The sequence below is a fragment of the Apiotrichum porosum genome (assembly GCF_003942205.1).
Source record: "Apiotrichum porosum strain DSM 27194 chromosome Unknown scaffold_1, whole genome shotgun sequence".
Classification (NCBI taxonomy): Eukaryota; Fungi; Basidiomycota; class Tremellomycetes; order Trichosporonales; family Trichosporonaceae; genus Apiotrichum; species Apiotrichum porosum.
Window position 1 is genome coordinate 438,756 of NW_021167108.1, and position 11,761 is coordinate 450,516.

The 11,761-nt window shown below is 59.7% G+C and overlaps 2 protein-coding genes and 1 non-coding gene across 3 annotated transcripts; all 3 read right to left on the reverse strand.

Annotated features, from left to right (window-relative positions):
- Nucleotides 1–117: 117 nt before the first annotated feature.
- On the reverse strand, nt 118–207 carry EHS24_000149. The gene has a single exon. It is a non-coding gene; the product is annotated as a tRNA-Asp (tRNA).
- A 2,275-nt stretch (nt 208–2,482) lies between these two features.
- Nucleotides 2,483–2,662, reverse strand: EHS24_000150 (uncharacterized protein; the record flags this gene model as incomplete). Its single annotated transcript, XM_028615988.1, has 1 exon — nt 2,483–2,662. One exon carries the CDS (start codon nt 2,660–2,662, stop codon nt 2,483–2,485), a length of 180 nt encoding a protein of 59 aa, XP_028479845.1.
- Nucleotides 2,663–2,794: 132 nt separating this feature from the next.
- EHS24_000151 (uncharacterized protein) lies at nt 2,795–4,213 on the reverse strand (the record flags this gene model as incomplete). Its single annotated transcript, XM_028615989.1, has 1 exon — nt 2,795–4,213. The coding sequence occupies one exon, from the start codon at nt 4,211–4,213 to the stop codon at nt 2,795–2,797; it is 1,419 nt and encodes a 472-aa protein (XP_028479846.1).
- Between the last annotated feature and the right edge of the window lie 7,548 nt (nt 4,214–11,761).

Here is an 11,761-nt window from a genome sequence, read left to right on the forward strand (position 1 = left end):
CCACCGGCTGTTCACCTCCCAGGGCCGTCCCCAGTCCACGACTCGCTCATCCACCACCTTCCTCGTCCTCTTCCTCCGCAACTCCAAAAAGGAATGCTTCAAGAGCACTCAGAAGAGCTTCCTGACGGAGAATCGAACTCCGATCTCCCGCGATCAGTGCAGAGATGCAGTGACAAGCGAGCATACTAACCGTTATACGATCAAGAACTTGGATATTATGTAGAAATGGCGTATCGCCGGAATCTGGCCTGGTCATTTCGTCTGCGAAGCAATCTACGTCTGCGCCTGGTTTGGACCTCGAAAAGCCATCCACAGCGGCCCCGGCAAGGCTGTTCATGATGCTCTCATGTGGCATTAGCGCTGATATGCTGCGAAGAGGGGCACCAGCCCCTCACATGCCCCCACATTTCGGCCACCAACTCAACGACAGGACAGAACCCACCATTGGACGCCTTTGCGCCTTGGGCGTCCCCGGAGACGCACGTTAGACAAGGCCAAAGCCATCAAGCCATCAAGAATGGAAAAAATCGAAACATGACAGGCTTGACGGTGGGTACGTGGGCTTGGCGGACGACGGAGCTTTGCGGAAGGGGGGGAGAAAGGCACACAGTGTCCTCCTCCGCCACAGACCCTTGCAGCGTGGCGTTGGCTTGTCAACTGTCCGCATTATCCCTGCCAGAACGACGGCTTTTCAGTCTTTCTTGCTCCTCTGTGTCCTGCTTGCACTCGGCCGACGAGGAATGTAATAACGTTCAAGAAAAAAGAAAAGGCACACCCTCGGGCACATCTGCATCCGACGGACGCCGCCGCCGCCGCCGTGTGGCTGTTCCCCGACGCCGACGCCTCGTGACGTCGATGGACCTTAGGAGCCTTGCCAGCTTGCCACGGGGGTGGCACGCGGGCTTCAAGGCTTCCTGCTTTCAGCTCGGTGCCCGCACCTTGGCATTGGCGTCGCGGCGTCGGCGTCGGCGTCGACAGGTGCTGGTTCTCAGGTGGCATTGCTGAGGCGTTGCGGTCAGCGAGGTCAGCGACACCCTTCCCCTCCCTCTCCCCCTCCCCAGCTCCCAGGATGCCCCGATGGCGTTTGTCGCGTGGACGGAACGCACCTTACACAGGTCGGCGCCGCCTCGGTCGTGTCGGTCGTGGACGTCATCGCCGGTCGCCGGTCGCCGGCCGGTTCGGGCCTCGGCGTCTTGGTCATGTGCAGATGAAGATCCCCGCGCGCCCCCGCGCAGTCACCCCGTTTGTTCGCTAGGGACACACTCCTGGTGCCACATGCCGCCCAGGTGGATGCCACAAAGCCCGGCCCCCGTATGCGAGTCGCGCACCGCGCTGCAGGTGCTGCTGCAATTACATCCTACCTCCCCCACTCCGTGTTGCACGTCCTGAAAGGTCCGTAGGATACAGCGTGCCTTTTGTAACAAGAGAAGAAACAAAAAAACAAAAAATAAAGGTGTAGTGTGTCGCATGATGTGTATCCGCCCCCCTCTCTGCTACGTCCTCTCGAATTTGAATATGTCCTTTGGGGTGCTGAACCCAAGGTGAACCTCTCCGTTCTTGCACCGCACGCCTGACCCAATCCTGCATCATACGTAACTGCCGTGCTTTCATGCTCGACGTCGGTGTGCTCGCTAGCCTCGGATTTGGGTGTCACGGGCCGAGTTTGGCCTGTGTATGTACGACTCCCGTCTTGTATGCCGTGACCCATGGTTCATGGCGAAGCGCGTAGCGTTTAACAGGACCAACGACGGGCGTTTGTTAAGCGCGGCGCAGTCAGCTGGGGCAAGTGTGGCAGGAGACAGAGTACAGAGTACAGAGTGCGGCAGCCACGCCGTTTCCAAACCCGTCACGTCTGGTGCTAAACAAGTGCCCGTGGCCACCAGAGTTCCAGCCCTGTCAGGTGGAGGGAGGGTGGTGAACAACCCCCTCCGCGGACCGTTATCGTTTAGCGCGCAACGGTCTCGGACAGTCGGAAAGGGTGTGTCTAGCGCAGACATTCTTTTTCCTTTAATATTTTTTTTCTAGCTCCACCAGGTCGCGTTCGCACAGCCTCGGGGCCAGGAATTGTCTCGGTGCGGCTAGACCAGTTTTACCTGCTCTCTGCCGTCATTGTTTGGGTGCTTCAATGCTCAAGTACATCCGCGATAGAAAATGAATTTGTAACGCAACCAAAAAGAAAAACCCAGGTAACAGGAATTGGTCTAATCGACACTTGAGGCGTTCCCAAGACTCGTTAGACCCCACTAGAGACTGTGTAGACGTTCCTCATCATGCAATTCATTCAACGCGCGCAAAACCCCTTGCGTGAATGGCTGGCATGTTTAGACAAGTGGTAGTGTCGTGCCAGGATCGTTACAGACACTTTCACCTGCTCAGGAGCGTTGGATTGTATGTCTGTGTCAGTTCATTTGGGCACAAGTCGCACTGTGAGCCAAGCTCGCTCGGCAAACGTTTGTACTACTGTGGCGCATGGCCAGTGCTGTTACATCATGACACTAGACTGAAGTTCGACAACGGCAATGGGGCGTAGAACACGCGCGGTAAAATCTAAACAATCGGCCTCGGTTGAGCGTGAACCCCAAAGGAGTGCAATGGGGTACAAGACAGGATTTGCCGAGGGAATCCTATGTGTGCAAGGAGACATGGTGGGGGTATGGGCCATGTTGAGAGGCCTGGGTGGTGTGGGTCGTCACGAATCGAATAGGGGCGGGGAGTCGAGGCTGCTCGAACACCTCCAAAACAAGAAAGAAAGAGAAAGACATGGGTCGGGGAGAACAGAGGGAAGACGCTAGGCCTACTCTCGCCTCAAGGGAGCAAGGCGGACCGGCTGAGGCGAGATGCTACGACGGTACTCGGGTGCGTACGCGTACGATCCACGCCTGTGGGTGGGCCAGCCGGCGCTGGGGTGTGGGCGGAGCAAGTAGCCCGCGTCAAAGGCCGGGGCGTGGCGGGGCTCGGCGTCCCATCCGCCGGGGCCACGCTCACGCTCGACGACGAGCGGGGCCGTGCGCGGGCCCGACCCAGCACCAGGAGACACGCGGTAGGGGTGGTGGCGGACCTCAGCCTCGTACTGCGCCGATGGCGGGTACGAGTACGGCCACTCCTGTTGGTGTGGCGGGGCCGACGTTGGCACCCCAACGGGTCCGTGGCCTGCCGACCAGGTGCGGCGGTCGCGTGCCGATTCCAAGCTGCCGCGACGGCCAGCATTGGCGGCTGCTGCCGCCGACGAGGCAGCGTTGGCAGCAGCAGTCGATGTGGCCACACGGCTGGTGGCAGGACGACCAGGGCAAGGACCGCGCTTCTTTTGGGTGGCCGTGTAGACGCACACACGACCAGACTCGCGGCAGCGCGAGCAGGTGCCGGTCGAGCCAGGGTGGCCGCCAGCATCACAGCGAACCTTGCGCGCGCGGCATGCATCGCATGCCTTGGTTGTGCGGGAGATGGGTGCACGGGCGCCCATGTTGGCGTCAAACGGCATACCCACCAGGCCTGGTGGGTACTGAGGAATGTCGTAATATGGTGGGTACTCGACGGTGTGGTATGCCGAAGTGTGGCGGCGGCTTGCCTCGGGGCGGCCGTATGGGTGTGGGTGAGGCGCTGTCGGTGGACGGTAGTCGTAACGCTCCGGAGCATAGTAGCGAGCATCGGGGTGGACAAGCGGCGCAGAGGGGGGTCCGGGGGGCACGCCCATGGGATCGTGGTGCATGGCGTGAGGGTGGTGGTGAGGTGGAGGCTGGTGGTGGTGAGGGTGCTGCTGCTGGTAGTGTGGGGGAGTGTGCGGAGGTGCGTGCGACTGGGGCTGGTGCGAGAAATAGTCGTCATGCCTGCGAGGCTCGTTGAGGAGAGCAGCAATGTTGCGGCGCTCGTCGCTGGGCTTGCGAGTGAGGGGGACGCTGTCGGTGCGGGGCAGCTGGGAGAGGGAAGGCAGAGTGGTCAGAGGTGCTGGACGGCGCTTGCCATCCTGCATCATGCCACCTTGGCTGCCGTTGACGCCCATGGGACCAAAGTTGGGGCTTGGACCGTCCATGTTGATGCTGCGTGGTGTGCGTGGAGAAGAAGAAGGCGAGCAGCTGCTACCGGTGGACTGGCGGGGGTTGGAGAGTGCTGGAGTGTGTGCCGGGGCAATGGATGACTGGGTGTTGGCCGTGTCGGGTCGCCTAAGCAGAGTGGAGAGTGAAGGGAGACTGGAGGACTCGATGGGGGCGGGGATCATGACTGTCGGCTGGACACCGCGCTGGTCTTGAAGGGGGATGGGGATTCTTGGGATGAATCCAGTGAGCGAGCCACAGGGTGTTGCAGAGTGCAATCAAAGGCGGAGAGATGAGGGTAGGTGGGGGCCGGTGTGGTGACTGTGCACAGGGAGAGCGGCTGTGGCGGCACGGTGGCGGGGGTGCACGGCCGTCGTCGACAGTGTGGTGGGTTGGGGTCGTTGCGCAAGGAGGGTGATGTTCGAAGGACTGAAGGCTACGTGGGTTGTGCGGTGTGGGGGTTGTGTGAGGGCAGATGTTTATGGGTGAGGGAGTGTGAAGGAGGGGAGACGAGGATGTGGTCCTGTGAATGTCGTTCTCTTTATGGACGCGCTTGACAAAGAACCTGCACGAAGGGGGAGAGAGGGAGGGAGAGAGAGAGAGAGAGTTTGAGAGAAACGCGCGTCAGGAATGAGCGAGACAGAGGTCAAGGAGAGACAGGCTTTGGGGAGAGCGGAGAGAGGGGGCCATTGAATGTGGGTCTCTGGATGCACTAGACGGCGGCGGCAGCAGCAGCAGCAGCAGCAGCACAACACACTGCGCGCACTGTGTGGCGTCGGGTGTCTGCCGTTGATGCCTGTCGTCCCTCTCTCTAGGGTTGAGACCAAATGTTCATCCCCACCCCCCACCCACCTCTCTCTCCTGGCTCTCCTGGGGGGGCCAGCAGGACCGAAAGAGAGGGTTCAAGGAACGTAATTGTTCCACAGACGGCGCCGCGCACGGAGGGTTTTTTGGGCCACCAAAAGTCGCATGCCGCACAGAGGCTCCATGGATCCATGGACCCGAACTGGCGCGGGCTGGCCGCCCGACCGTCCGACTTGGCGGGCAGGGCCCAAGGACTGATGCATATAGAGTTGCGCGCCGAGCACTGGTATCGATCGCGCAAGTCTCCCGTCAGTTCTCCGACGCTTTTGATCTCTCTTTCTGTTGAATAAAGCCCACGGTATCAGTCACCGACGCCTGGTGCGCGTGTCGGATGAACCCCGTCTTGCGCCTTCCTTCTCGTTGCATCTGGCTGGCGAGATGGATGCCTGCCCCCTTGCCCCCCTCTTCGGCCCTCCATGATGCATTCCATGTGTTGCCGTCTCCCTTTTGCTGCGTGTGCCGGCACTTTGGAGGGGAACGCCCAGGACAAAGAAACTTCGAACTAGGCAGCGTGTGCGAGATTCCCTTATGGGTGGTGCAGATCCCTGCCACTGCTGCTGGCTGGGGGGCCAGCGGCCTATTCAATGTGTTGTCTCTGGTCGTCGTCGCCGCTGTGTCTCCTTTTTTGTGCATTCATTCATCAACCCCGCCTCTGGCCCTCTGCTCCCTCACGGCCAGGGTGCCTGCGCCAACGCCACCTATGCACTCTGTCCCCCCGCTCTGCGCCGCTCCCCTCTCCCCTCCGCGCACGCCGCGGCACTCGGCAGACTCGGCTTCTAAAGAACGCCATTTCTTTCGCCTCTGGCCCCTCTGGTGCTGACATGCGTCTCTCTGCACATGTGCATGCCGCACGTCGATGAGGTGGCGGGGGAAAGCCAAGCCAGCTGCAGGCAGGTATTGCCCCCCCCCCCCCCCTCCCCCAATGAGACGCACGCCACCGCCACTGGCTCAGAGTTGTTTTTGTCCCTGCCATCCGACCTATACAGAGGCCGGCTTACACGCACGCACGCACGCACGCAAGGCCCCGCAGCGCGGCCCAACCTACTTTCGCCTCTCGGGCCTCGAGAGACGGCCACTCTCTCCATGTACCTCTGGGTGTCCTGTGCCTCAATTCAACTGGTGACCGCCAGGCAGAGTGAGACACACACACACACACACACACGCTCCAACTCATACATGTGTCGAGCTCGCCGCCAAAGATTCTTTTAGCAGACTGCCATGCGCAGCACAGTCGCAAAATCCCCCACAGCTGAAATGGACACGCTGGACAAGGGCCCGAGACATGAGGCAGCCTGCCGCTTCCGTGCCGACCCGTGCTAGATCTAGCGCAACACGCAGACAGGCAGCAGCAGCCCACGCTGTTTGTGTCCTATTGAAGGTTGCCTGGTAGCGCGACACGGTTCGTGTTTGTGCGTGCAGGAAAAAAAAAGCACGTAAAAACCTAAACCCAACCCAGACATGCGCAGACACTGGCCCATGCTCGGCGATCAGTTTATCTAGAATACCCACCATGAACCAACATGCCGTCATCCGTGACCAACACTTGTCACGCGCTGTTCATGACCATCCCAGCAGTCTCGATCTAACGAACGATCTGGAACCACACTGCCGTCACCTCTTGACGCAGACGTCTCTCCAGAGTTGGAACTCTCTTTTTTTTCCATGACCCCCATGCCTCGTTGATGGCGGCCGTGCCAAGGTTCGCAGCCATCAACCATCAGTAAGCCCACCCCGCGCACGTCCTGCACATCGCTTGGGCGGCGGCCGGGTGGATCTGGCGGCGTTCGGACCTGTGGCCGCTGCTCGTGATGCGCCAGTGCATGAGACGGGGCTGGTGGCTCGTTGCATCGTGTCTGCGTCTGGATGTGGTGGGCAAGCATCTGCATGGAACGAGTGCTTAGCCAAAGGGCCAGTCGGCGCACAGAAGGCGTAGCGTGCAGGGCATTGGCGCCGCACCGTAAAAACCTAGAGCCGTTGGGCCGTTGTGCATATGTTGGCACGCGCGCACACAAACTAACAGCGCGCGTCGCGGCCTCGTCGGAAAAGGGCCGGGACAACTAGACACAGGCCACAGAGACACAGACCGCGGATCCGCGGACCGACGGGGGATGGACGTGCAGACACGAGACTCTGCCGGCACACCGATCTCGACATGCACAAACGTCGTGCACACTATGAACAGTGCTCTGCGAAAGCATCTCGATATAGAGCAACCGTATATTCCCACTGCCGATCGTGGGCTCTCTGATCTGCGTCTCTTTCGGGCCTGAATCCAACGACGTACTACATCTGTGGCAGGTCCCAAAGCGAACCCCTCTCGGGCGACGCCCAGCCGCTACAGAGAGGGATGGACGCGTCGAGGCTTGCGGACAAGCTCCAACGTGCAGCACCGTTGTGTATTTGCGGTACCGCCCCAAAGTGTGGGTGCGTACGTCTGGGCCTTATGCTTCCATCTGTACGGCATCAGAGCACCTCGACAGAGGCACATGTATTTGCGCGCGGGTGTGGCGCCGGCCGTGCTTAAGCTTGCTTGTCCCTGCGCCACGATAACGACGCGCCGGGGTTGGTGTGTGCCGAGACCTGAACAGGAGAGGCCTATTCTTTGTGGGCCAGGACACGCAAAACTAGGATGACAAAAAGCTGCTAGAAACACTCTGCGGTGCACGATGTCAAATGGGAGACCGTGGGACAGGATGCCTTGAAGGGTCAAATGAACCGTAAATGAAGATGCAGGACACTTGCAGAACTGCGCCGATGGGCAGAATATCAAAAGCGTTCGGGTTGACCCCCCCCCCCCCCCCCCCCCCCCAGCACAGCAGTAGTTGCTCCGGATAGCCGTCTCGGCGCGCGCATTCTCCCCCGGGTGCACTCGGCTTGGCCTATGCCGACCCGTGTACCCGTGTTGACCGTCGTGATGAATGCAAAAGAAGGTGAATGGGTCTCCCATCCCAACCTGTGCGACACTCGATGCGCCAACACCCAAATGCACCGACTGCGGCGCCACCCACACCTTCCGGCGGCTGTGGCGTGTTCCCAACATCAGTCCCCCCCCCCGCCCGCCCCGCCGCTCGGCCAACAGTGCCAGCCCCCATTGGCCCTGCCGCGCAACCTGCAGGTGGTGGCGCAGATCCTCGATCCTCAATCTGTGTCGTCCTCTGCATCGATGACGACCTCGTTGTGACCCTTGTGGGCCGGCTCGGCACCAAGTTTGGGGGCGGTTGCCTCGCGGGGTGCCTTGTGTGCACCTGGTGGTGGTCTAGTTCAGTTCAAGAGCCAGAGAATCAATCTCAGACACGGTGTAACACATCCAGTCTAGCGGCAGAATGAAAAGAATTTGCCTGTGCTTCAGTTACAGATCGGAACCACGATCAGGCGAAACCGCCCGCTAGTTTCGTGTATTGCAGAATGGAATACACGCCACATTCGAACACGACCTATCGGCACCCGCTACTGTACATACACCATCTGAATCGATCACACTACTGAGCTCTCGAGTGACAAGTGTATGGGCGGCAGAGGAGCCGAGTTTGGCTCCGGCCGCGGGAGAACACATCTGCAAACCGTGTCCTAGGTGTTACCAGTCATTTGGTCTCCCCCCCTGCAAAGGACCCACCTGTCCCACATACCGAGCCGCGGACCGCAGCAGTTCCTTTCTTTGCATATGCACTCTGCACAAATGCCCCTGCACAGACTCTTGGGGACCGACCGCCAAAACATGCAAAGCCAGCTGAGGTCTGGTCTGTCGACCTTTGACCACGCCTCCGCCCAAAACCGAAGCCCCCCGTGCGGCGTGGCGGCGGTCTCGGACATGTCAATGGGTCTATTAACAATTCACAGGGTAAAACGACGACAGTGGCGCTCACACATGTGAGGGTTCCTCGATGGGCACCACATTCACAAAGGTGCAGTCTCGGTGGCCGTGCGCTGCGCAGTCAGTCCCGATCCCAATGGCCGAGGTCGAGGTCGAGGCGGGGTGCGAGAGGGGAGCGGAGATCGAGCGAGACACTGCGAGACAGACGAGACACAGAATCAGAGAGAAACAGAATCAGAGAGAAACAAAGGGGTAACGGCACTACAGACACGATGTTTGGACACTGACACACGAACATGTGCATAAATAGCGTGTTCTTTAGGCTCTCGTCTACACGTACCATGACGTTGCTTGCGACAGAGGACCTCAGATCTGCCTCACGACTGCGGGGGAGAGGTTACCTACAGTTGCGATAGCAACAGTAGTGGTCCGTGGCACGCACATCTCGGGGTGCGATTTTGCCGAGTATGTTGGCCGGCAGGTCAAACTCTCCCCACAGACCGCAGCACCCCCGTTCGCAACAATAGATACTGGACACGCATTGTGCTCATGTATTTGGGGAATGCTAAGGCTACCCAAGTCTGTACCAAAAGTAGAAAATACCGTTACCAAAGAGTAAATACAGGAATGCAGGAAAAATAACACACACAGTCCACCACAGTAATCAAACCTCCGTCAGGCGACACATAGGGAGTGTAGGGAATGCGATAAATGCAGGGACGGTCAGACAAAGGCGACTGACCGGTCCTGCAGGACCACGGTCATACAAGAACCAGGAAGCCACGGACTCAGGCCCCACCTCACTTCACTCTATCCAAGGGACGTATGGAAGGAAAGGCAATATGCCCCGTGGACCAGACCGACGGAATAACCGGGTCGAACGGCGAGGCGCTCGGCTTCCGGAACCACTCCCTGGCATAGATGAACTGTGTGGCTGCGTAGGATATTCATCCCCAGTGCCCCCACCCCCGCGGCCCCCCCACGGTCCTCACCGTCCTCAATCCCAGTACGGCCGTGTACACTGGTGAACAGGGCTGGACACGCCGGCGCAAGTAGAGCGGGACCAGCCGGGATAACGCCGCCGACTCGGACCAGCTCTTGTGCGGTATGGCCGGCCGTCCAGACCCTCGTCGTTGATCTACATGCCTCCCCCAGCTCGCAAGCCCCTGGGGGTAGCCTCTGCATACGTTCATATCAACTTGCAATCGTGGAAGCATGTCGGAGCAAGTTTGGCCGAGGGAAGCCTGGCCCACACTCTGTCGTCTGCTCGCCCTCGCTGGACAGCGTGTACCGCCCAGTGGCCAGTGATGGTTGCTGTAGGCCTGTGCCTGTGTTGGCCACCTCGTCCCTCGACCGGCGGCCCTTGTCGGACCGCGTGCAACAACCCTCAACTTGGGGAGCTTGGCTCCGACCAGCTTCCGAAGTGCCAAGCAAGCGTTTCAATAATTATGCCGGATCGATCGCCACTGCCACTGCCCGAAAGAGCCACAACCGTTGACGCCTGGTGTATCTCGTTTGTGGCAGTCGGAGGTTTGTCGCTTCCGTTTGTGGCTTCCGTTTGTCGCTGGGGGTTTGTCGGCCTGTGCATCGCGTCGGGTGTACCTATCCCACCCCTGGTGCCATCAAGGTGCAGCGCACAGAATGCGTAGACTTTTCGATCGCCGTTGAGTGCCAGGTGCACATCTGCGAGCACCAGCAAGACGCGTTACGACGCGCGCATTTCGTGACCAAACGCCCCGCTAAGCCTTTTCTCTTCTGCGCCACGACAATCACTCCAAGGATCCAAGGACGCGTCAAGCCTCGTCAAATACAACGCTTGGCGAGGCACGCCACGCCATTTCAATTCCCATTCCCATTCCCATTTCCGTTTCCTTTTTTGTGCGCGTCGCACGTCCTCTTGTATGAATTAAGAGCAACAGAGAGGCAAGGTGACAAAAAAGCCGCCCACTCGGTAGCGCACCTGTTCAGTCACACAACCGCTGGTACACTGCCTCGGCACATGTCTGAAAGGCAGTCAATGCCGCGGAAGAAGGCCTCGATCCTGCCCATGCCGCGGATCCAGGTCAGGAGAGGTCATTCCGTCTCTGCTGCGGATGCGGGGTCTGGGTGCAAGAGACCAAGACTGGCGGCGCACCGCACTGGACGGCATTGATAATAGGCGGCTGGCTGCCTCCGGCGAATGCCTGCTCCAGAAGTGATGGTGGCTGGAAAAGTAGTGCTTGCAATTGCGATCGTTAGGTCTGGCCTAGTCGTCCACGGTGGACAGCCTATCCAGGGGTTAACAGGTTAATAGACTGACTGCTCTGGATCCCAAATCGTGAGTAGGACCGGAGTATCAACGGAGGTCTGCGGCTGTCTCTCCCCCAGGAATTTTCGAAGGCAATTCTGGTGACATTTTCAAGGATTAATCTTGCGCACTCCTCTAACCCGGGCGCAACCCAGCATCATCACACTGGGTTTCCTGCACCTTCCTGCACCAGTATCCTGGTCTAAGCCAATGCAGGGCGCTTTTGCTCCTTTTTTCACTTTGCTGGGCTCGACACGTTGTGCATTTGCCTACCTGCCTCTCCTACAAAGGCCGTTCAGACGAACAGTTGTTCCGTGCCCTATCTCAATGCAATGACGCCCAGCCCCGGATTTTGGCCGGGTGCGGCGTGGCGTGATGGCGTCGCGGCGTCGGTGGCTCGTCGGGCTAGGTGGCTCACCGGGCCGGGTTCGGGGTCGGACCTGCCAACTGTGAGGAATCCCTGCACGGGCATTCGGTGCCCTCCGCTAGTCGACGGCCCTCCCTCTCCCCCACCTTCGACGCCAACCCTAGGAGCCGCACATTGCACTCTGGCCAACCTGACTCACTCTGCTGGCCACGTTTCCCGTCCACCCGTCGAAGGACGTCCACCACGCCATCCCGCCCGAGGCCCTGTCTTGCCACCGCACTCACCCCCCCGACTGGCCTGAGTAAAACTGTAAATGCTGCCATCGTGCTGCCATCGAGGGCTGTTTCTGTGCTGACCGCGCATGCTGACAGAAGGGGAGAGGTAATGTGGCGCTTGACACTCGG